This window comes from Squalius cephalus, assembly GCF_949319135.1.
Source record: "Squalius cephalus genome assembly, chromosome: 9".
NCBI lineage: Eukaryota > Metazoa > Chordata > Actinopteri > Cypriniformes > Leuciscidae > Squalius > Squalius cephalus.
The window spans coordinates 5,827,585-5,852,651 of NC_137130.1; the positions used below are offsets into that span (position 1 = coordinate 5,827,585).

Below are 25,067 nucleotides of genomic sequence, written 5' to 3' on the forward strand. Positions count from 1 at the left end.
TAACGGATGGATATTAAAGGCCGTTCACATCCTTTACCTCTTGTCTTTGTTGGTCGATTTCAATTAAGCAACAAAAAATTGGGCTAGATTGCTATGAAAATTATATCTTTGGTTATGCATGAGGATGCAAATATCTTCCTTCAACCTGCAGTGCAGCATGGGACTGTGTAATACTTTATCTGCTATTGCAGTTTTTTGGTCGCTGGGGTATTTTTGTTTTCATGTTTTCTGAGTAGTTTAAATGCAGTGTATGTGATTGACGGTTGTGAATTGATCATTCGTTCCACCACTTCCCAAAAGTGCTCAAATGGATTGAAATCTGGTAACTGTGGAGGCCATTTGAGTATAGTGAAAAAAAATAGCAAAAGCAAAAATTAAGACTCATCAGACCAGGCAATGTTTTTTCAATCTTCAATTGTCCAATTTTGGTGAGCCTGTGTGAATTGTAGCCTCAGTTTGCTGTTCTTAGCTGACAAGAGTGTCACCGGTGTGATCTTCTTCAAGGTTGGACGTGTTGTTGGTTCAGAGATGCTCTTCTGCAGACCTCGGTTGTAACAAGTAGTTATTTGAGTTACTGTTGCCTTTCCATCAGCTTGAACCAGTCTGGCCATTCTCCTATGACCTCTGACCTCTGACATCAACAAGGCATTTTCACCCCAGCTCACTGGATATTTTTTCTTTTTCAGACCATTCTCTGTAAATCCTAGAGATGATTATGCGTGAAAATCCCAGTATATCAGCAGTTTCTGACCAACAACCATGCCACGTTCAAAGTCACTTAAATCACCTTTCTTCTCCATTTCTGATGCTCAGTTTGAACTTCAGTAGATCATCTTGACCATGGCTGTGTCCGAAGTCACCGCATTCATCTAATTAATTTAAAACATCAAATATGTATTAATTATTGTAGAGTTTGTTGTACTGCCTTTAACTCATGATAATTTTAATATCATGCACAGTGCAGATGTGGGTTTGTTTATTAGCTCAGGAACAGCGTCAGGTAGATTAACCGCTCTCAGGGGCCTGCCCTTTCCTTTTCACTATCCTAAACAATGACCATAAAACAATGAAAACTAAGCACTGTGTCTCTCCTGACTTCCCAGAAAAACCCTGGTTTCGAGGAACAAACACGCTTCTAAGGTTTTTTTTTTTTCAGCTCAAACAGGAAGCTTCTCCGTTCCCCACCCAGCTGTCTCCTGCCTTTTCATGTCCGACACTATCAGAGCGCTTCTGTAGAAAACACGGATCTTGTGTGTGTCAAGCGATCGTGTGTTTGATGTCCTGAAGGCATTCACACTTATCAGAGGAGATGGCAGCGTATCATTTCTCTTTCTGTAATGGAAGATAACACAGCTGTCAAAACTGTATTTTTTCCAGATTTTGGATGAAAGTGTTCTCTGGAAAACAGGACACAGCAGAGACCCACCCAGGCCGAGGTTATGTATCCACACGTTTGCAGATTTCCCAGATTTTTTATTTTTTCTCTCCATCTCATTTCCCCCTCATAAAGCAAGCAGAGCCACATCCTCTATGATTTTATGAGTAATACACACAGACACTGAGCGAATGGTTGCATCTGATGGATATCTGTCCATTATTTTTGTGAGGAACTAATTTAATATGGACATCTGCAGGGAGTGGCATGGTTTGTGTTGAGATGGTGCACATTTTTAGGGGGTTAGGGATCGGTCTTAGCCATGTAAAACTGCTGAAAAATCCAGTTTTAACCAGCCTAGGTCAGATAAACTAGTCTCTCCGCCTGCTCAAGCTGGTTAGGCTCATCTGTTTTACTAGTTTTGGATTTTTGTGTACTTGTCACTGTTTGACTTGGCTGGTAAACCAGCTATGACTTGCAAACTACCTTAGGATGTTTTATTTAGTTTTTCTCTCCAGCAAGAAGTCTCTTTTGTTTACCAAGACTGGATTTATTTGCTCATACAGTATATACAGCATTACAGTAAATAATATTACAATTTAAAAGTACTGTTTTCTATTTGAATGTATATTAAAATGTAATTTATTCCTGTGATGCAAAGCTTAATTTTCAGCATCATTACTTCAATCTTCAGTGTCACATGATCCTTCAGAAATCATTCTAAAATGCTGATTTGCTGCTGAAATAACACTTCTTGTTATTATCAAAATTGAAAGCAGTTGTGCTGCTTCATATTTTTGTGGATTTTTCAGGATTTTTTGATGAATAGAAAGTAAAAAAACAAGATTTATTTGAAATAGAAATCCTTTGTAACATTGCATGTCTGCAAAATTCACTGCAACATTGTGTCACTTTTGATCACTTTATTTAGTTTATGGCATGCATGTGAGGAAAAGTTGTTCCTATTCTACAACCATTTTCATGCATATCTACAGCTTTTATTTGTGGCTTTTGTGCACTTTGATTTGTATGATTTGAGTATTTCCAGAAAAAGGGCTGTTGTGTGACATCCTAAATCAACAGTATCATCCCATTTTGTACAGTGTGCATATTGTGAAATGATACTGGCTGTGCAAGTCTGGCACAGAACCAGACTCTCTCTATCTCCCACAGCCAGTCCGGTCTGAAACCACCACTGAATTAGTCACAGTCCGCTCAGCATCCTACCCAAAAACTGTACCCCCTCCATTTTTCCCAGTGTTCTCAAAAAGAGACTATAAACTGAATCTGTTCTGTCTCAATAAAACAGGCATTCATGCAGAAGATTAAAGGTGTTTGATCGTAGGCACACGCCGTATCCACTTCCAGCTTTGTAATGGATGCATGCTGCATTTACCTGAGAGGAAATTGATACAGTGGACTATAGCAGCATAAAAACCTCATACATGACTGATTTGTATGGGATTCTGTTGATTGATGTCTTTAGTTTAAGCTAAAGACAGGCTACTAGTATAATAATAGTACAATTTAATTTCAAACATTTTTATGTTTTTTAGTATTGGGTTGTAAGTATATCTCAAATATGTTTTTGTCACAATGCATTATTGGATTGATGTTATCCAAAAGGTATTTTAGATCAGTGGACAATTATGATGCCTTAAATTCATACTTTAGCTTTGAATACTGATGTGATTGTTGTATTATGGGATGGTGCAGTTCTATGTACATGTCCTCTGAGTTTTTCATTGGCCATATTTGTCATGTTGTAAAACTGAGGCATCAGCTGTTTCTCCTCAATTCTTCATCTGCTATAAAAACCCTGTGCTTGTTTTGACATTTAGATTTAAGATTCTATATATACTTTCTGCATTCATTCATGGCTAATATTTCATCTACTGCTCTTTTAGTTCATATCGCTCTCTCCATGAGCATAATGTACCCGTCAGATGTGACTGCGGGTCTGTTGTGATTGTGAAATCTGTTATTCTTAATATTCCTAATGAGAGCGTTTACTCAGACAGGCAGAAACGTCCCACAGGGTCAAGAGCAAGCCCATTTTGCAATTTGTTAGAGCTAGTCAATCTTAATTATGCTTCTCCTTCCTGTCCTAACAGGATCTCCCTGGGGTGCTGTACTCCATTTCATCTGCTCATTTCTACATGCCATTTTCCATTGTACCCGTGGATGTGATGTTATGGCATCTTGAATCAAAATGATGTGTCCGCTATAGGGCTGGGTGATATATGTGTTCACAATACATTTCAATTTTGCTTAAAGAAAATTAAGCCCATTTTTCAAACCTTTAAGATTTTGCATTTTTGCACATTTTCCTCCGCTATTTTCATTACGGTAATGCAAAATCTCATCTTTCATTGCTGTACTGCAATACATGTATAATATATGTACACTATGTGTTTAATATACATACACAGTATATTTACATTTTTACAAATATTGACAAATGTTTTAATAGTGTCTCTGATGTAAACTTAATTGGCAAAAACAAAAGTTTGTAAGTTCAATTCATTCTCATGAATCAGTTCAAACTCTCTATTCCAATGAATTGATTCGAAATTCGTTTGAATTCATTATTCTATTCTATTCTATTCTATTCTATTCTATTCTATTCTATTCTATTCTATTCTATTCTATTCTATTCTATTCTATTCTATTCCTCCATTGGTTTTATTAGACAGTTTTAGAGTTTGATTTGGGAAAAAACAAAACAAAACATCACACTGTCATATTGATTATGAATCTTCATTGAATAATTCAACGTTTCTTATGCACAACAAATTTGCAAACTACAACAAGGTCTATTCTATTCTATTCTATTCTATTCTATTCTATTCTATTCTATTCTATTCTATTCTATTCTATTCTATTCTATTCTATTCTATTCTATTCGTCCATTGGATTTACTGTGTTCTTTAGTTAATTCAATGGAATGATTGTTAAAAGATGCATATAGTATGCTTTATTAGGCAGTGTTAGTGTTTGATTTGAATTATGCACATCACTTACATAAGAAAGGGTCGGTTTGTCATTTGAGATTACCTGAAAGTTACTAGTCAGTTTTTAGTTGTATTCAAGACTAGTGTTGTGGTAATTTTGGTCTTGGTGTTTCTCTGTCGGTGATGAACGCTGTGAACCCCTTCCCCCCCCCGGCTCCATTCCCCCTCCTCTCCGCTGCTTCTCATGGCTGGATGTGCACTGCAGCATCCAGAGAGTGAGAGGCAGCTCGCGCTCCATTGGGGTACACCGAATCTGAGTCTCAGAATCTGAGAACTGAGCGTGTGAATGAAGAGGTACTGGTAGTTTCACTTTGGATTCGTAGGCTGCCTTCCTTTTATCCTCGCAACAGGAACATAATTGAATCGAGTGTGCTGGGATATTGTAGAAGGACGTTCAGGGTACGAGGTACGAACCAGGATGGCCCGTCTGAACTGGTGCTTCGCGGCTCTTCTCAACTGGGGGAAATTCCTCTTCTTTTGCCTCTTTCCGCTTAAACTGTCCAGGACGGGGAAGGTAAACCCTTCTCCTCAAGTACAGTTGCATGACCCTTTTTTTGCTTTTCATGTTTACTGTTTTAGACTAGTTGGTGCATTTACCTGTTTGTTGATGACACGGTGTAATCCACACGGTGTCAATCACTAAGAGGATGCGTAGGTTTTTACAGCCACAACACTCTGCTTAAGTGAATGTCCTTTAATATCTGGAGGTTGTGGTACGTTTGAAATATTGCAGCTTGTAAAATGTCATCTCTAGTTCACCGTGTGCTTTTACGGCCACTCAATTGATTATCATAACAATGCACTGCTCGTGTGCATGACTAAATTGTTCCTATTTCGACAGTTAGCTTGTAGAGCTCCATAAAAGTAAATCCTATACCACAAAGGCCTAATGCACTGATCCAATTTTACATCTGTTTACATTCACTTTAGGTATATATTAAATGTTTTTTTTATATAATTGTCCCACATGCTCTTACTAAATTGATTTGTGTTGTACTATAAGTTGACTGCTGAAGTAAATGGGTTCACTCTGCTCTGTCTGGTGGATTCAGGTAGAAATTGGTGTGCGGTTCAGTTTGGTACACTGAAATATTTCACAGACAATTACAAAGAAATGGCAAGTAACATTGAATTAAATGCAATTTTGAAGTAGAAATACAAAAGAAAGACAGTTTTAAAACACTCCAATAATAACTGTTTTATTTTTAAAATCTTTTTTACAGTGTAGTTTCATCTCTTTTGGAGCATTTGGCTTCTCACATCTCAAAACAGTTTGGGTGACTATTTGGTTTATAATGGTTAATATTTGGTTAATAATGGCTTAATATTTCCTAGAAATAAATACATAGAATAGTATTTATACTTATTGCCTCAATATCAATGGTTTTAGGAATTAAGGAACTACTTTTTGTTTTGAGGGACTGTTTTGCCCCATGCTCCTGTATATGTGTCCTCTAATGAACTGTGAGAGGTGCTGCAACTTGTGATTGGGCAATCGCTTCATTTCTGTCTGGGTCATCATAAAATGCAAACTCTATCGGGACTCTTCGAATCACTACTTCGATTGTCTCAGAATAACCTCAGAATGTCTTTGATTGTTCGCACTCGATTGTCTTAGGCATGCCGCTTTGCTTCTGTTAATGGTATAAAACCAACAAAGTGTCCAAAGATAGATCCGTTTTAAAGAAATGAATACTTTTATTTAGAAAGGACACATTAAATTGATCAAATATGACAGTACATACATTTGTAATATTACAAAATATTTCTTCAAATAAATGCTGTTCTTTTGAACCTTCTGTTCATCAAAGACTCAAAGAAAATTTCCACTAAAATATGAAGCAGCACAACTGTTTTCAACAGTGATGCTAATAAGAAATATTTCTTAAGCAGCAAATCCGCATATTAGAATGATTTCTGAAGGATCATGTGACACTGAAGACTGGAGTAATGATGCTGAAAATTCAGCTTTGCATCACAGGAATAAATTACATTTTAAATATATTCAGATAGAAAATGGCTATTTTAAACTGTAATAATATTTCACAATGTTACTATTATTATTTTCTTTTTGTATTTTTAATCAAATAAACACAGCCTTGGTGAGCATAAGAGACTTTTGAATGGCAGTGCATGCAGTTCGATTTTCCTGCATTTTTTAAGTCGCTTTGAATAAATGAGTGTACCGAATGCATAAATGCAATGGCATTTGCATTGCGTTATGAATGTGATATGAGACATTCAGAACTAGAAGTGTATTTTTTAGGCATTATTAATCTTCCTCTTCCTCTACAATCTTATCGTTGCACTATGTCCCTTCATCTTCCCCATCCGTGTTGGCACGTTCGGATTCTGTCAAAAATGATGTTTTCTGGATGATAATCCATGCATGTCAAATGAGCATTTAGCGTGGATAAAGAGCACTCGATATCTGCAGTGTACAGACCATTGTACCAATTCCACATTGGCTCAAGGCCTCCATACAACCACATGCTTATCATGGCTCACTGCAGAATGCTTCACAATGAAGGATTTTGGGACAGTGGTGAATTCTGGTGATATGGTCTGTTCTGCACTCTGAATATGAGACCAGGCTGCTTGGAGAAAGGCCAGAAACGTCTTTGTGCTTGTATCTGCTGGTCTGGCCACAAATCAAGCATCCACAGAGACACCAGACATGTGTAGAGAATGAGGGAGGCAAAAGAGACACGGACAAAAGGGTCAGATGTATTTACGATTGTTCATATAACAGCAGCGGATATTACCAGCCATTGTGACAATGAGGGGCTCTGAGGACGTGGTGAACACTGTTATTAGACTTTTGACATAAAATCTGGTCTAGTTTGCAGCATATTCTAGCCAGAAATTGCTCTGTTAGGACTTTATTGACAGTTTTTTGCACTTCTCTGTGGTCCCAGTAGTGGCAGAAACATCATTTCAGATTTCTGCTTTAATTGTGCATAGATAGCTTGTAGTATTGTGCTGTCTCTATATACACACACACACACACACTGCCATGTGTCAATTAAGAAACAAAGTCAGTATGTCCTGCCCAGCCGTTGGTACATGGAGAGGGTTGGCGGACATAATGTGATCTTAGCAAGCATTTCTCTTTCACCCTAAAATCAATTTCAGGATATTGACATTTTGATTGCAGTCGTTGCTTTTTTCATCTGGCCTTTATCATTGGGCAAGATGAAGCACTTTTCCTCTCATTTGCCTAATGTCCTTTCTGCTCGTAAATTAAACGGCACTCACACACTTGGCAGAGGGAGACGAGTAGGTCATCTGAGATAGACGTAACGTCCTTAACACCATCTCTGATAGCAACCTTTATGCTAAATGCAGACTGACCACATATCACACATATGACATAATCATATATATATATATATATATACAGTATATGATAGATAGATAGATAGATAGATATGTTTGTTTTACTATATTAGTATACCTATACCTCTACACCTAAACCTACCATCACAGAAACATGTGCAAAACACTAGATTTAAATGAAAACTTTTAAAACCCATTTATAAGACAAATGCAAATGTCAACAAAATGTCCTCAATAGTCGGTTGTCATAGGGATGTCACATTTGGACATTTGGCGCTCACAAGTATAGCCAAAACTACACACACACTATTATAAGTGCGTAGAGATCTCACAAGTTTTTTTGAATAGGGCACATGTTACAGCTTAATATGAACATGTATGCTCTTGTTTTCTCATTCTTTAAATCATTGTTCAGAGTGTATTGAGTTAAACATTTACTTACAATGTCAAAGAAAGGAGATCGTCACTGTGGTATGAGTAATGTTATTAAGTCAAGCGGCACTTTTCATTAGTAATAGCAGTGTATTAGATATCAGGTAATTATGTGAGCATGGAGTTCTCACAGTTACTGAGGATGAGATAACACACCCGTGAGCTTCTGATGAGGATCTGGCCCGGCGCTGGTTCCTTTCAAACTGTGCAAACATACATGTTACATTAAAAGTTTGACAAGCAGAGAAACACAATGATGTGGGGGAAAAAAGACAGATTAAACTGCCTGGATTTCCTGAGTTTTCAAGCAAGATAAGTTTGATAAGCCTAGGGTTTGTTCGTTTGCTTTGGCTCTCACAGCAGTGGTATGTAATAGGTTAGAATGACATCAAACCACTGGAGGATTCAGACCCTCGTGTTTTTGCCGATAGTCATTGTGAGAGGAGAGATGTTTACGCTTTTTGTGTTCTGCTGGGAGTGCGTGTGTGTCTGTGTGTGTATGTGCTAGTCCTTTCAGAAAGACCACTCAGGAAAACGTGCTGTTACACGTGAAGTCAGAGTGGGTGTATCATCATTGTTTTCCACGAATGGAAGAGAGGAACAGATGCTCTGTGTGTGTGTGTGTGTGTGTGTGTGTTCGGGGGGCCAGTGTCCATAAGAGAATATTCAACAATTGATGTCACTTCATTGCAAAACACAGTAATTGAAAACAAGTAATGTTTTCATTTAGCTCTCGATGATCATATCTTTCTTAAGCCAGATGCACAGTGTGTGATTTATTATAGTTTTTATATTATATCCTTTACAGTTGTTGCTTGTCAGATTGTACGAACATGATCCTCGCTGTAAGCCATGTCACACTGTAAGATGTCAGTTGTCTTAAATGTCAGACTGTACGGCAGTCAAGACGCGTTAAAAACGGACACACGCAAGAAAACTTGTCCGGTGTTTTGCATCATCAATCAATGACACGTTCGGTGATGTGAGCTGTGTTACACGCGGGATTGAAATCTCTACTGGATGTGGCTTTTCTACTACCAGCCCTGCTCTCCTCCTTTCCTGTCCTCCCATACTTCCTTCCTCTGCTCCTTTAATCCTCATCCCTGTCCTCTAGCTAAAAAGCAATCGCTCCATCTCAGTCAGTACTGTCCCCAGTCTGTACTCGACCCCGTTTGACACAGACTATCCGGTCGGAGAGAACGAAAGAAAGAGAAAGCTTTATTTCCATAATGGAGGCAATACGAATAATGCTTGTGTTTTATCTGCAAGGAAAGACTTTGCTGAAGGTCGAAGCCATGTTGATGCTGTGTGTTCTTCAGGCTCCTCCTCCAGCGTCTGTCACTCAGCTCTGATGCTGTGTCTCTCAGACATGATTCAGTTTGCCTTTTGGTGTGACATTTGACACTTTTATCTTAGTTTAAGGGCATTTTCACACTAGAGCTTTTGGTTCTTTGGACGTCAGAGTTCAGGCTGTTTGCTTTGAGTTAAACAGGTTTTGCACTCATAAAGTGGTATAAAAATGTTTTGGATATTATTCTTACGTGGGCTGAAAGGAAGTGTGACAATGCTGAGAATTTTTATCAGTAAGACTTTATTTTGCAGTGCCACTGTTACATATGAAGCTACTACTGTAATAGCTATAAATTATTCATAATTACATGCAACTAACCCCAAACCTAATCCTAACCCTATAGTAAGTACATGCAGTTGCTTAAAGGGTTAGTTCACCCAAAAATGAAAATTCTGTCAGTAATTACTCACCCTCATGTTGTTCCAACCGCGTAAGACTTTCGTTCATCTTCGGAACACAAATTAAGATATTTTTGATTAAATCTGAGAGTTGTCTCACTCCTCCATAGGCTTTCAGAGGGACTGAAACTTGCTGGCCCAGAAAAGTTATTAAAGAGATCGTTAATATAGTCCAAGTGACTACAGTGGCTCAATCTTAAGTTTATCAAGCGACGAGAATACTTTTTGTGCGCAAAAACAAACAAAAATAACGACTTTATTCCACTATTCATTTCCTTCTCTCTGGGCCTCTAGTTGGTTCACGTAGTGTTTTTGCGTTGCGCGTCTGTGTTACACATCACCACGTAGGCTCACAATTGGCCGAAGCTGGTCATGTGTGTGATGCGTCTGACGTGCAACACAGACGCGCTGCGCAAAAACACTACGAGGCCCAGAGAGAAGGAAATGAATAGTGGAATAAAGTCGTTATTTTTGTTTGTTTTTGCGCACAAAAAGTATTCTCGTCGCTTGATATACTTAAGATTAAGCCACTGTAGTCACTTGGACTATATTAACGATCTCTTTAATAACTTTTCTGGGCCAGCAAGTTTCGGTCCCTCTGAAAGCCTATGGAGGAGTGAGACAACTCTCAGATTTAATCAAAAATATCTTAATTTGTGTTCCGAAGATGAACGAAGGTCTTACGCGGTTGGAACAACATGAGGGTAAGTAATTACTGACAGAATTTTCATTTTTGGGTGAACTAACCCTTTAATCTAACTCAGTACTTAGAGTAAATTACAGTGTTACAAAGACACCTTAAAATAAAGTGTAAAATTGGCAGTAATGTTATTTACAACTGCAGATTCTAATCAAATGCTGCTTACAGTTAGCCTGACGTCGTCATACTCGGATTCTAGTCAGAATGTGAGTCTGATACTGCTCCACTGGGCTGTGATTATGGGGCGTGTTTCAACCGAACCAGGAAAGAAAATGCCGTCTTCACTCAATTGGATAGACCTACAACCAATCAGAGCAACGGAGTAAGTGACGTATGTTTTTCATTCATGTTTCCGATCGACAAATGCCTTGATCGAGGTCGATATCTGTAACAGACGCGATGGCGGAATCTACACATGATGTTTTATAAACCAAGTTTGGGAGGATCACGTTCAAATAATTAGGCTAATCTAATCAACTTGTCATCAAACAATTACCATGTCTACCCTATCAGCATAAGAGGAAGCATATATTTATTCACTGTCAACTCACCTAACATTCCTTGACAGTTTTCAGCATCCCTCCACTCACTCTCGGCTTGTTCTTCCACAGCCTGGAATACGGGGGGAGTGCTTTGGGTTCGGGCCGAATACCGAGCCCGAGCCCTCTCCTCAGACAGCACGCCAAATATGCATTTATTCTATCTGACTTATTTGTAAGTGTGAACTCGTGAAATGTCATTTCTCCAGCGGCAGTCATCTTTGTTGTAATGTAAACGAATTCAACCCAAGCGCTCTTTGGTGACGTGGATGATTACGTTACTGTTGATCATCGTATAAAGCCCGCCCTGACAATTTGATTGGTCCGAACAACTTTTGTTCGGGCATAATAGCTCCTCAACGGATCAAGTCCAGACCAAACTTCCCGACCTAAAAATTTTGTGGGCGGGGCTTAGTTCGGCTGGCATCCAGGCTAGCTTACAGTCACTGCAAAGAGAAAAACAATGACTCGAATCAATACATACTCTACCGTTCATAAGTTTGGGGTCTGTATGGTTTTTGATGTTTGTGAAAGAAGTCTTTTCTGCTCACCACGGCTGCATTTATTGATTAAAATACAGTAAAATCAGTAATATTGAAATACTATTACAGTTTAAAATAGCTTTTTTCTGTTTGAATATATTTAAAAATGTAATTTATTCCTGTGATGTAAAGCTGAATTTTCAGCATCATTAATCCAGTCTTCAGTGTCACATGATCCTTCAGAAATCATTCTAATATGCGGATTTGCTGCTCAAGAAACATTATTATTATCAATGTTTAAAACAGTTAATATTTTTGTCAAATCCATGATACATTTTTTTCTTGATTCTTTGATGAATAGAAAGTTCAGAAGAACAGCATTAATTTGAAATAGAAATCTTTTTTTAACATTATAAATGTTTTTACTGTCACTTTTGATTAGTTTAATGCATTCTCATACTGAATAAAAGCATTTAAAATGTAAATGTAAAATACAAATGAATTAATTTATACTAATTTACAATGAGTTACCATTACCATTGACTGAAAAGAGCAAAAGCTTGTTTGATAGTACGACTGACAGTAAACAGTTGCTAAGGTAGATGTGATGTCAGTAATGTGTTTGAGGTTTAGAGAATCGTCATCTGAGCTTGTTGTTTCTCAGTTCTCATCATGGACACTAGGGGTCACTCTGGCAGCTCTCGTCCTCTCAGCTCATTGGTCTATGACACAGAAATGTACAGGAGGCCTTCTTTTGCACTCGATACATAGGTTCCTATAATCACTTCTCCAGACTCATATACTGTGACGGAGCGTTTCCTCCCACCGCTCTTATCTGACTGTGTAAAGCTGTAAAGTGGCATGTTGACTGTGCTAATCTGTGTCTTTGTGGTGACCTCTTCTTCCCCTCAGTGACTTACAATCCATCGCATGCAAACACACAACCTGAAGATATAGTGTGACGGAATTTTTTCTGATATTTGTCGGAAATAATGATTGCAATAACAGTAGTAAAGAGATTTATTTGAGAGAAAATGCCTGTTTAGTTGGTGCATATTATTATCATATTAGCATATTACTTTAAGTCTATAGTGTATTTGGACCTTATTTCTGTGCATTGTATGCAGTTTACACAGATTTAGAAAAGAATCAAATGCAAGTCACATAAAATAGACAACAACAAATGTGTCATGTTTGTTGATTTTGGCAATTACATTTGCTGTGTGTGTGTTAGTTGTCCAAATGTGAGCAAAAATGAACATTTACAGTGACGGCAGAACACCTCACTGGCATTTTCATGTGTTGTGTGAAGAAATGCTTTGACTTCTTGCAGCACATTGTTGAGAAAGCATTTTTGGTTCACCATGTCTGCACCTAAGAGACTTTGAAGGTAGTTCATTTTTGGTCAGTGAGGACAAATTTGCACGTTTTACAAAAATGCCATGTAAACTATATTGCTCCTGGTCATACACCCTAACTATATTTGTGCTGGCACCTGTGGTCTGTTGTGGGAGCTTGAGTTACTCAGTCATGTTCTCATGTTTCCATTACGTTTGCCATTACAGTAAAGACTGCTATTTTCATTGTTTTGGCCTCAGATAGAGATGTTGTTTGCTTGTAAGAGCACTAGTGATGGTTTTGGGGTCTTGGAGGGCTGTGTTTCATTCTGTACACTCTATGACTCTGTTCAGGTATTAGACTGCATGCTATGACTTGGCTTGAAAATAAACAAGATCATTTTACCCAGGCACTAAGAAGGCCTTGACATCCCATATGCAGCCATATAAATATACTGTATGCATGTGTATATATGAAGAGTTCAGATGCAAAAGCCTCTAAGTGCCATCTTAAATTTTCTCCTAGAATGATCATTTTTATCAAGCTCGTATATTTAAGTTCAATAATTTCACTTAAATGGCAATGCAAATTACCTATTAATTGTCATTTAAGTGAAATGACTGACCTTAAATATACAAACTTGATAAAAATGATCATTCTAGAAGAAAATTTCAGATGGCACTTAGAGGCTTTTGCATCTGAACTCTTCATATACACAATTTAAAATAACGTTGTAACAAGTTTTCATATTAAATAGTTTTTAAAATGTAATTTCTTTCTGTGATGGCAAAGATCAGAAATCATTCTAATATGCTGATTTGCTGCTCAAGAAACATTTATTATTATTATAAATGTTGAAAACAGTGTTGTTGCATGCAGTTAGGTTTTCCAAGTTATTGGCTATAACTGTTTTAACAGGGTGAGTGGGTGAACACGGTAAAAGGGCCTTTTTTTCAGAGGAATCCCCAAATATGTAAAGGATGAAGTAAAAACAAAAAGTAAAAATATACTTAATTCAAGATAAGTTTTAAACCACTTTTCATGTGATTTGTTGAATTTTTTAATTGATTCATACTGATTCATGCAAATTAATTGAACTTACCAATTGTAATTTTGAAATTTTCACTACTTAAGTTTGAGACAATATTTAAGGTGTAATATCCGAAACTGAAAGGTCTTTATAAAAATGTAATGGCTAAATAAAAAGGCAATTAAAATCATAATTATATTTACAATATTGCTGAATTTATATCATTAGCAGATCATTTGAAATGCATTGTGAATTTAATACCATCCAGCAGTAAGTTTCATTAGCTTCAGCTGTGTTCTTCAAGTTCCTTGCTTCTGTAAAGAAAGGCTCAGCTCTTCAAATCATCCCTTTTCTCCCTGTTTTGACCCCAATCTCCTTTAATGCGCTGCATCTGAGGCCGGATATTATTTCCTATATTGTATTGCTTCTCATCTGATTCATGTTCTCGAAATAGAGCAGAGTGAAAGCGCATCACGACCGTTCTGTGTGTGTGTATATTTAGCCGGTCTATTGACCAGAGCGGAACTCATAAAGGGATTGATCTGCTTGAAGAATAAAAATGGATGCTTTCACAGCCTCAGGCTTTGAGGTGCTGTGGGGAACTGATGTTGTCTTGTGACAAAGTTAATCAAACTGCATGGGACTAATCCTGCACTTATTTCTGTCCTATCTTTTCTCTAGCCTGACTAAATATCGGAGACATTTGCTGGTGTAGAGACTTCTGTCAGACGCAGTGAACTGTAAGAATGAGACCTCAACGTTAAAGGCAATTAATGAATCACATCTCGCTGCTGGCTGTGCATGATTCTTCTACGGTCCATAAAAGTGGACATTTGTCTCATCAGCCTTTGCAAACCTTTCTTATATAGCTACGTTTTTGACTATCAGCAAAAACTCTGGTCCATTTCACAGTTTATTCTGTTTAAGGAGCACACCAATTAATATTGATTAATTAACCAGTCACTCCAACCAACCAACTATCTGATTTTGAAAATGTTATTTGTTTTGTTTATCTATATGTTTTTAGACCTAGAATATATATATATATATATATATATATATATATATATATATATAGTTCTGCTTGTGGATATGTAGTCTGCTTGCCACTGAGTGCCAAAATTTTTTTCTGATTATCTTTCAAATATACCACTAACCTGGTTCATTTTGGCAAATCCACTGATTTCTGATCTTTCTCAAAAGCCATTTTCACTTTAAAAACATTGTTTTCAGGTTGTGTGTAGATAACAACCCTCATGCTGTGATTCACCTCTACCTTTGTTAGCAAGAAGTTTCTGAAGCTCAAAGATTCACCAGGCTATAAATCTACCATGTTTACAGGCATATTTGTGCACCCTGACTGCCTGAATTAGCTTGTCTGTGGCTAATGCAACCCCTAATTACAAATGTGTCCACCGTGTGCCATGATGGACAGGGTGAATGTCCGTGAAAGCAAACAAGACTGACCCCAGGAGAGGTTTCATCTCATCAGTGTGATGGAGGAAATGCCAAGGGATTACAGACATCATCCAGAGACACAGAGACACCCGCAGTGAGACCACCTTCCCCTCCAGCGGCCCACTGAAGGTTTGATGGGACAGTAATGAAGCTCTGAGCTCTGCTCTGCTCTGTTTGCTGTTTGGGTTGCTTGTGTGTTTGATGGCCCAGAAAAGCAACACGCTCACTGCTATCTGGGGCAGAGACATGTAGCCGTGACATTAAAGGAGATTTACAGACCCAGAGGGAAAAAAAATCATTGCTCAGAGGTTGCTCTTTTCAGGCTTGTGGAGTTCTCAATCATGTGTCATTCTCTTAAAATTCCTTAGGAGACATAAAAAGACACATATGAGACTATAGTTGATGTGTAGTAAGAGTGCAGAGCTTTAAACAATAAGGTATAGTATAGCTCAGATCATAGCTTGAAGAATTTGTTTAGAAGTAATTGAGTTTTGATTGTAGACTGTCTAATGCCTATCTTGTCTATTCTGAGCACAGTTTGAGACATTGTTGTTCAAACAATAGTGGAGATGCATGTGAAATTACTGAAAATCTGAGAAGATTAAGTCTCAATTTGCTCTCCATTTAATTTTACTATTTTCTAGGAAAAACAATTGAGATATTATTTCAATTGTGACTTCTTAGGAACAGTGCTTTTTTTTTTAAACTCGAGAGTCTTAATGGAGTTTGCAATGATGTTTCATTCAAGTATTAACTTTGTCTCAGATGTACCGAACACAAACAAGACAACTGCTGGTATGCATTAAGAGTTTTGTGCTATAATATTAATATGGGTAGTCTTGGAAGAATCAGATGAGAAATGTTTGAGTTCATATTGAGATCTGCAACTTTTGATTGCAGACTGTTTCTACTCAATTCTGAGAAAAGTTTGAGATGTCGAGTTTTCTTCTGAAGCTCTTAAGGCAGGGTTTCTCAAACTCGGTCCTGGAGGGCCACTGTCCTGCACAGATTAGCTCCAACCCTGATCAAACACACCTAGCTGTGAGTTTCTAGTGATCCTGAAGACACTGATTAGATTGCTCAGGTGTGTTTGATCAGGGTTGGAGCTAAACTGTGCAGGACAGTGGCCCTCCAGGACCGAGTTTGAGAAACCCTGTCTTAAGGAGACGCATTGCACAGTGAAATTGCTGCAAATCTTCAAGACAAGCGTTTAAGACCATTTACTTTCCTTTTTAATCTCCATTTAGGAGAAACAATTGAGATATTTAAAAAGTTTTCATTTGTGATGTTTCATTCGTAGTTGCCCATAGATCCATTTTAATGCTCAGAAATTTCTCTTTCATAGCTCAGACAATTTGGCTTTGGAAGAGTTTGTTGAGAGACTTTGCAAAGAGAAAATCAATCCATTTACTTAGCCTACCTTTCATCTCCCTTTATAGGAGAAATAAAGAGTTCATATTCAAATCTTAGTCTTTTGACTCTTGGCAATGTTGTTGAGATCTCTTCTCTTATCTGAAACTCTGGAAACGTCACATTACAGAGTCTTTTTCTCAGGAGACATATCTTGAGAGACAGGTGACACAATCCAGGAGAAACAAATGAGACTTTCAAAGACCCTTCTTTCCTGTGGGTATATTTGCCTCCAGGATGAGATGAGAACGAGCGAGCACGCTTTGAGAAAATCTGCTCATGGGGGAGGTTAGAGAGGAAAGCAGGGGGTGGAAGATATGAATGAAAGTAAGACTGAAGAGTGAGACACGGAGAGAGGAGGGGCTAAAGCCGACAAGGAGAGCAGTGGGGAGAAATAAAGAGGCTCTCAGTCACCTCCCCCTCTCTCCTGTGGAGCCGAGCTATACATGACCCCAAAAAGAGAGAGAGAGAGAGAGACGGAGGGAGGGCTCCTGGAATAAGAGAGTGGCGAGGAGGACAGCAGCTCAGTTGATGCAGCTCTCCTCAGCGTGTCATGGATCTGTGGAGTGTTGTGGGACCAGCGTGTGGAATAGTTATGTGTCCTGTGCGAGATCCAGAGGAGAGGAAGCCTTCAGCGTGATTTCGTGATGCCCTCCGTGTCTCTCAGCTTGCCAGCCGCTCTGGCCGGCCGCGCACGCACCTGGGTCTGCCTGTCCTGCATGTTCTGGGTGAGCCGTGGGTCAGTCCACTTCACTGCATGGGGCAGGTGGGATTGGGGGAGAGAGGATTTTCCTGAATAATTCGATGAATTAGATCTGTGCTGGGGGAAAGGGCTGCTTGTTTCATTTTGTATGTCACATTTTAAGTGTTTTGGATGTATTTTCTGGACGTTCACTGTAGCCTGTTGCTCTAGGTTGTGTTTTTAAGGAAGTCGGAGAGAACATTTTGTCATCATTTGTTCACTTCCTTGAAACTCCAAAAGAAAAACATGCCAGAATGGTTGTGGAAGAATGTCCAAGCTGCTCTTTTCAATTCGATGTCAGTGGATTCACACCACTCAGCTCCAAAAGTGACCGTACATGTCATTATTTTAAAGATGATCAGTGATTATCTCCGTCTGAGACATGGATGAGATCTCTCTTTTAGAGATTAAATGGAGTAAAGTGTCTTGTGTCCAGAGGAATAAGATACCAAAGATACCATTACTAAGATACCAAAATCAGAAATTTTAATATGAACCTAAATATTTCTCATCCAATTCTCATATTGATTTTATTTATCTATACTTAATTTAAATGTGAGAAGCAGGTGATTTCATCAAAACTCTGCATTTGCTCTTCTTCATTTAACCTAGTTGTATTGGAGAAACAATTGAGAAATTAAGGAGATTTCACTTGTGACGTTTCTTTCTTAGGGATCCAGAGGAACATTTCAGAGATTAGAGATTATTTATAGATCAGGTAATTTGGCTTTGGAAAAGTTTGTTGAGAAAAAGTTCATATTCAAATCTCAGAGCACAGGTTGAGAAAAGTTCAAGGCCATATTTTTTTAAACTCAAATATTTCTCATCCAATTCTCATATTCATTTTATTTCTCTGTACTTCAATATATTTCAGCAATTGTCTTATGTCTCCTAAAACTTTCATGATTTTTGTCCTTTTTGGAGCTTGATAAATTACCATCCACTTTCGTTGGATGGAAAAGAGCAGCTCGGACTTTCCGATGGGTGAGTAAAAGATGACAACTTTTTTTAATCTTTTTTTGGTGAACTATTCCTTTAACTGTCACTTTTGCGATGGTTGTGCCCCCTCCTTTTTCTCTTTGGACATTCACACATTCTGACCTCTCTGGTCTCTTAATTAGCATTCCACTTTAGTGAATGGAGTGGAAAAGGATCCCAAATCCTCCTTAAAGCTCAGGCACTTTTTGAATATAGTGGGAGCTTTTCAGTCTTCCTTTCAGACTGTGGTTGTGCAGTCCTGCTGCACTGGCTCTGGTGGAATGGGCTTTACAGGGACGAGGACTCTGTCTACAGCTGTAGATGTCATCATACACGGCGAGAAGATGCGGGAAACAGGCGTTCGGAATGAAGCAGATGTGATTTATTTGATAGCAGCGTCCAAAACGAAATCCCTGGGCCCAAACTCTATACTTGGCATGGTTTGATTACCTGCTGTGGACAGATGACATTGTGAATGGAAAGAGACATGTACTTCTCTGAAAAGAAACCTGTCCTGATGTCAGCAGAGAGAGAGAGAGAGAAAAAAAGAAGCAGTAAAAGAGCGGGCAACATCCAATACCTAAAAGCTCAGAAATGCACTTCCTCCAAACTCTGAATTATAAATGACCTGTCTGAGACTTTTAGGACCAGCCGGGCCGGACAGTCTGTTGTTCGTAAATTTCTCTGAAAGTAGTTGAAAAAAGGCATTGAAAGTTTGATCGCAAGAAAAAAAAAATATTGGTAACACTTTACTACAATAAGATTAAACATGTTAACATTAGTTAATGCATTAGGTATCATGACCTAACAATAAACATTTTTTTTACAGCATTTAATAAAGTTAATTAATTCATTTACTTATTCTATTAACCTAAATAAATAAATGAATACACAAAGTTTTAAAGTTTTTTTGATTTGAAAACATACTTTTGTTCATAATTTATATAAATTGTATGTAAAATGTATCATGCATTAACTAATGAAACAAATTGAATCTTAAAGTGTTACCAAGATATTACAGTCAATGCTAAGAGCCATTCACACGTCACAGCCCATTTTACTTCCGAAATATAATGCATTTCCAACTGAAACTGGATATTAAGTTAGAAAAAAATGTAGGGCGTGACTTTTATCCATTGGTAATTGATTGGATAGTGAAAAGTGGCCGTTGCCAGTATGGTATCACGTTGTCAGATGGAAGGCTGAAAAGACTGTTAGTGAAAGACTAAGGTTGGATGAACATGGGCTATTAAACCCTTAATGTTTTGCACTCAGGAAATATGCGTAAAGACCATTGAGACGAGGTGTTGCTTACACACAATCTCTGCCACTCAGCCAATGCAAATATTGACGCATCTTGAGCTGTCTGAGAGGTCAAAGAGCTTAGCGCAGTGATCAATGTCCATTAACACTCTTGATCAGTCGACAGCAAACAAGTTGCCCTGTACAGTGTGGAAGTGGCTGTGGTGCGGTGCCCAATCTGGAACAATTCTGCACTTTTATTTTATTTTATCTTATTATTTTTTATCAAATTTTGTGTATATATATATATATATATATATATATATATATAATCTACTGGTTTGCAGATCCTTCAAGATAAATATTCAAATGTAAATACTGACCTATAAAATAAAGGTTCAGGTAAATATTCATTCCTCCCTGTGCATTACGCTCGTCTCTAGTAGGTCACCTTTGATTTTCTCTGACTAATGAGTCTGTGGTCTTTGAAGTCACTCGGCGTATGATTTACTCTTGCACCTCTCATCATTGTTGGCTTTTGAATTCCACTTTAATGACCTCATGCTCTACAAGCTCTTCATCCTTCTATCAAAGCTGCCTGTGAGGGGCCCCTATAATTTTGGCAAATTCAAAATTAGAACATCTGGTTTGCCTTCATAATGGATCAGCCACAGCTCTTCATGTACTTCTAGGCACGTGTCTTGTACATGTTTTCTGGGTTTTTGTGTGCATTAAAATTGAGCAATAGAGTGCATACTGTGTGTGTGTGTTAGTGATGATTTTGCAGGTAAATAATAATTATGCAACACTGACTGTCATTAGACAATATTCCTGATCATTCCTTGTTTTATGCATTTCCTCAGTTTGCAAAAAAAGTTGGCACATGGATATTTCTTGACATGAGTCCGAAGATGATGGATACTAGAGTTTACATCTCATAATTATGATAATTTTGATGAGATCTCAATGCAGCATAAACTTCAGTATTAAAAACTGCTGTTGGTAGGATCGGTTCAGTTGAATCAATTGAATCAGTTCAGAGAATCAATTCAAAACTCTAATTCAACAGTTTCATTTATCACACTAAAATGCAGGTCTCTGTGTGTCATTTTTCATATACTTAAATGTTTTAGTAAAAATATACAGTATTTAGATGATATAGATGTTAAAGCTACACTGTGTAACTTTTTTAGTTGATTCTTAGCAAAAAACACTTAGTTCTTTCAAAAATATATGTGCTCATTAATGTATATTTACTTCTTTCAAGTAATAAAGTATTCTCTTAAGTTTATAATCTGCCATTGAAAGTACATACGGGTAAGGGGTTCGAATGCCGGTCGCCATGTTGCCCCTCCATCTTTTTTTTTTTTTTTTTTTTTTTTTTTTTTTTGCCCCTCCATCTTGAAACTACATTAGCCAAAGAGGGACATGCCTGTAAATTCAAGCTTCGCCTTTTGCGTTTTTCACTCAGTGACACCGTGACGAATGCGAGGGGGAGATTACTCGCGAGCTCGCGAGTGCCGGCAGATTTGAAAGATAGTGTGGTGTGTGTGTGTGTGTGTGTGTGTGTGTGTGTGTGTGTGTGTGTGTGTGTGTGTGCGTGCGTACTCACATTTGAAAGAGATAATTAAAACGTCAACGCGACAGACAAATCAGCAAGACCATAGTCAATATTGGAGTAACTTTTCCCAGATGGAAAGAGCTCATGAGGAGAAAAGATTTTAAAACGGACGCCGAGGTTGCCTGCTTTCTTCTCGACAGGTAATTCAGCCTGTTGTAATTCATTTGTGTAAATTCTAAGTTTTATAGTTGCTTGTCTAACCATAGCATGGTTGTGCATAACGCCAGAACGACCTCTAGTATAACTTCATCCTCGCGAAAAAGTATTGTTTACCTTGTAACATAAATCTGTGCTGCGACGGATCACAGGTGATGAATAGTTTTAAAGGCGCAATTTTTTAAGCTATATATAAAAAAGGACACTGAACGTTTTAGTTATTTTTAATAGCTTTTACTTTGTACACATTGTAACGTTAGCCTAATCTGATTATGCTGGGATAGCCGATTCCAAGGGTGACGTTTACCTCCTGACATCTGTCCTGTAGTTTTATTCATTTTAGAAGTATTGTTTATTATTGTCATGGATGAAGTGATAACTGGAAGCCATGTTAATCTTGGAATAATACGGCCACCGTAGGAGTTAAAACGCCCTCGGAATTGAGAGGAACAGAAACTAAAATTCATTGGGTAGTCATATACAATTTCACCGCTAGATGGGGGTAAAAATCACACAGTGTAGCTTTAATTTCCATGTATGTTTTATTGGTGCATATTATTTATTTATTTATTCATTTATTTATCACTCTTGTGTTTATTAAGTGACAAACTATCTGAAAAGCATGCTTTATTTTCAACTTGATTTTTGTTGTTTTTGCTCTAAACATTATGAATTCGCTTAGGAATGAGTGGTTCTTCCTAAATCACCATATTAAGACATTCCAGAGCAAATTCTTAAATATTAAAATGTTGTTTATTTAAATTGTTTCACAAACACATTGAGAGGCATATAAAATGTTGTTATAAGGGCTGACAAATGCCACTATATCTTTGTAGCTACATTGTGCAGTCCTTGTGTGTCATTGCACCGGAGGACCGTGTGGAAACTGAAACTGTAAGTGACAGTCCGGAGGGAGTTGTCCCCCTTTCCTCTGAGTACGTTAAAAGCCGTTTAACCTTCTCTGATGATTTATGATGCGAGTCCGACCCGTGTTCACTTCACCGGGCAGAGCTGCTCACTAATCCACTGCTGTCAATAGAGCTGGATTCTGGAATGTCTCCTGATCACCTCCCCTAGTTTTCTTATTAATATCTCACTGTGCCTCATTATTCTGTCATCCTCTCTGATTTTTCCCATGTCTCTCTTTCTCCCTTTCCCTTAATCCTCAGTCTTGCTGAGTTGCCAGTTTTGATTCTTCTCCGTCTTTCAGCATCTGTCAGAGATGAAAGTCTTACTGCATGTTCTAAAGTCTTACGGATTTGATGGCTTGACGGCCTGCTCCCTCCTGGTTCAAAGCTTGATCGGTAAATGAACGGTCCACTCCATAGGTGGACCGTAGGTTTGTCATCTGAGAGGTAAATATTTGCTAGCTGAGGAGCTGTAGTAAGTCACTGAATGCATCTAATGCCTCTTAGGCAGTTTTTGTAATTCATCAGAAACTCATTAATGTCTTGGCGGCATTTCTAGAGGGAGGCCTATCTGGGGAGTCGTGTGGTTTTCATCATGTCAAGCTTTACTTGATTATTCTTCATTGGCGTTCTTGTTTTGTCTCAGTAGGGGGCATTATTTGATGTGAGTTCACTTTGCAGTTCATAAGCAATGCGCAACCAGCATCTCAAATAAACAGGGCTGTTTCTTAGTCTTTGTGAGTGGAACCAAATGTTTGGTGGTTTTGATGGAAACCACCCATCAAAATGTTCTCATTTTTCACTTCTCTACCCACTCAGACTATCATAAGGAAGATACGCTGTATGCTTTCAGATATGAGAGGGATTCCCTTCAATCAATGATCACTTTAAGGAAGTAATTTTGATGTTTGGGTTGCAAGTTTTGGCAATTTGTTCTGAAATCACTTTGGAAATTTATTTAAGATCTTAGCAGGAATTTTTAAAAAAAGCAGAAATATCACTCAAAAAAAAGTTGCTGTTTGGATTTAAATAGGCAAATGCGTTTATATGGATTGGATCATTATTACATTGATTATTATGTTTCTATCATGTTATATGTTTGGCAACAGTTCTTCTAACTCTAATTGATGGAGTGTGTAGCTTTTCATTTCTTAAACAGTCATGTTGGAAGACTCATCATGGCCATATTCCAGGATTACACTGTCAAGATTCATCAGGCTCAAATTGTGAAAGAATGGTTGTGAGGAGCATGAAGAATCATTTTCACACATGAATCGGCTCCTCTGAGTCCAGACCATAAATTCATTGAAAGTCTTTGGGATGTGCTGGAGGAGACTTTACAGAGAGCTGGACTCTTGCATTGTCAATACAAGATCTTGACTTAAAATGTATGCACCTCTTGATGGACATAACATCACAACATTTATTTCAGTCAGGCAGTGGGTCACATTCCGACTCAAAATAAAGTGGCAGGATGTATCAAATGCTCCCTTGAGAGTGTTCACTTCAAGTACTCTGTCTTTTGGAGTGAGTAGGGCCAATGGTTTTCATGTTCAAAATGCAATTTGCCCTGTGTCTGCACACTGTTGTATCTGAGCTTGTTTCTTTACTCCGTAAACATGAGTTTGGTAATGTGAAAATGCAGACCCTAGTTCTCAATCTGTCCTTCACCACTATACATGATTGAAGCAGTGTGGTGTTTTTCTTGCCATTGAATGATATACAGGACTAAGTGCTGTGGTTAGTCACACATCAGCATCACACCAGAGGCCTCGAGACGGAAGAGGTGGTTGAGCAGATGATGAGGGATTTAGCGGTGAGCTGCTCACAGAGACGAGAGAGAGAATGATACCTGTACTTTGCAATCATGTAAACAGTGATAGGGTACCCAGATCACCTGACTGGACCTCCTACATGGACCTGTTAGGGGTCTTACAGATAACCGATCATGTTTTGCTCTTTTCTTTAGTTCAGACTGGTGTGAAGTCCGTGGCCTGATTTTGAATCAAAGTGCCCCTATTTTGCTAATTTTGTTTTGGAGGTCTCCTACTCCCTTTGGATTACATGCAACCAAAAACACTTTAATTTTCTCATAATATACATTACAACACCACAACTTTTCTCACAGTTTATGAAACCGTTTGATAAAGGATTTTGGTCTCTCTAAAAGCGCAGAAAACAAAGTGGATTTCGTCTTCTCGAAATGCAGACAACACAAACCAAACTCTTCCAAGCCATCAGCAACAACTTCAGTATTTGAGGCTGGGTCAAAGTAGATATTGTTTTCGGGCAGCCAATGAAAACCATCAGTTGACTGCAGTCTGCTTATGCAATTTGCACCCTTGCACAATCCCACTCGTCAACATCTTGATCACAATTGTTTCTCAATCAATTCGACTGTCTGAATTGCAGCCCGCAGCTCAGGTAAATACATATATTCTTCCACAAAGACAGTGCCTTTGTTCAGAATAACCAGCCCGTTCTCATTCCAAAGCGTCATATACTGACGCTTTTTACATTTCGTCTACATCGAACGCACATGGCACCCTTTAGC

The 25,067-nt window shown here is 38.1% G+C and overlaps 2 protein-coding genes across 11 annotated transcripts in view; one reads left to right on the forward strand and one right to left on the reverse strand.

Annotated features, from left to right (window-relative positions):
- The window catches only part of mettl5 (methyltransferase 5, N6-adenosine), a 410,912-nt gene that overhangs the window by 262,095 nt on the left and 123,750 nt on the right, over window positions 1–25,067 (reverse strand). The window lies entirely within an intron of this gene.
- Window positions 1–25,067, forward strand: part of tns1b (tensin 1b) — a 228,962-nt gene that overhangs the window by 31,979 nt on the left and 171,916 nt on the right. The window contains exon 1 of one of the 10 annotated variants that reach the window (XM_079880487.1): window positions 17,293–17,594. The exons of the other annotated variants lie outside the window; for them this stretch is intronic. Coding sequence (XP_079736613.1) covers window positions 17,514–17,594 — 81 coding nt within the window. The 5' untranslated portion in view covers window positions 17,293–17,513. Of the gene's footprint in view, window positions 1–17,292; window positions 17,595–25,067 lie in introns of those variants that run through there. 10 annotated transcript variants of the gene reach the window in all.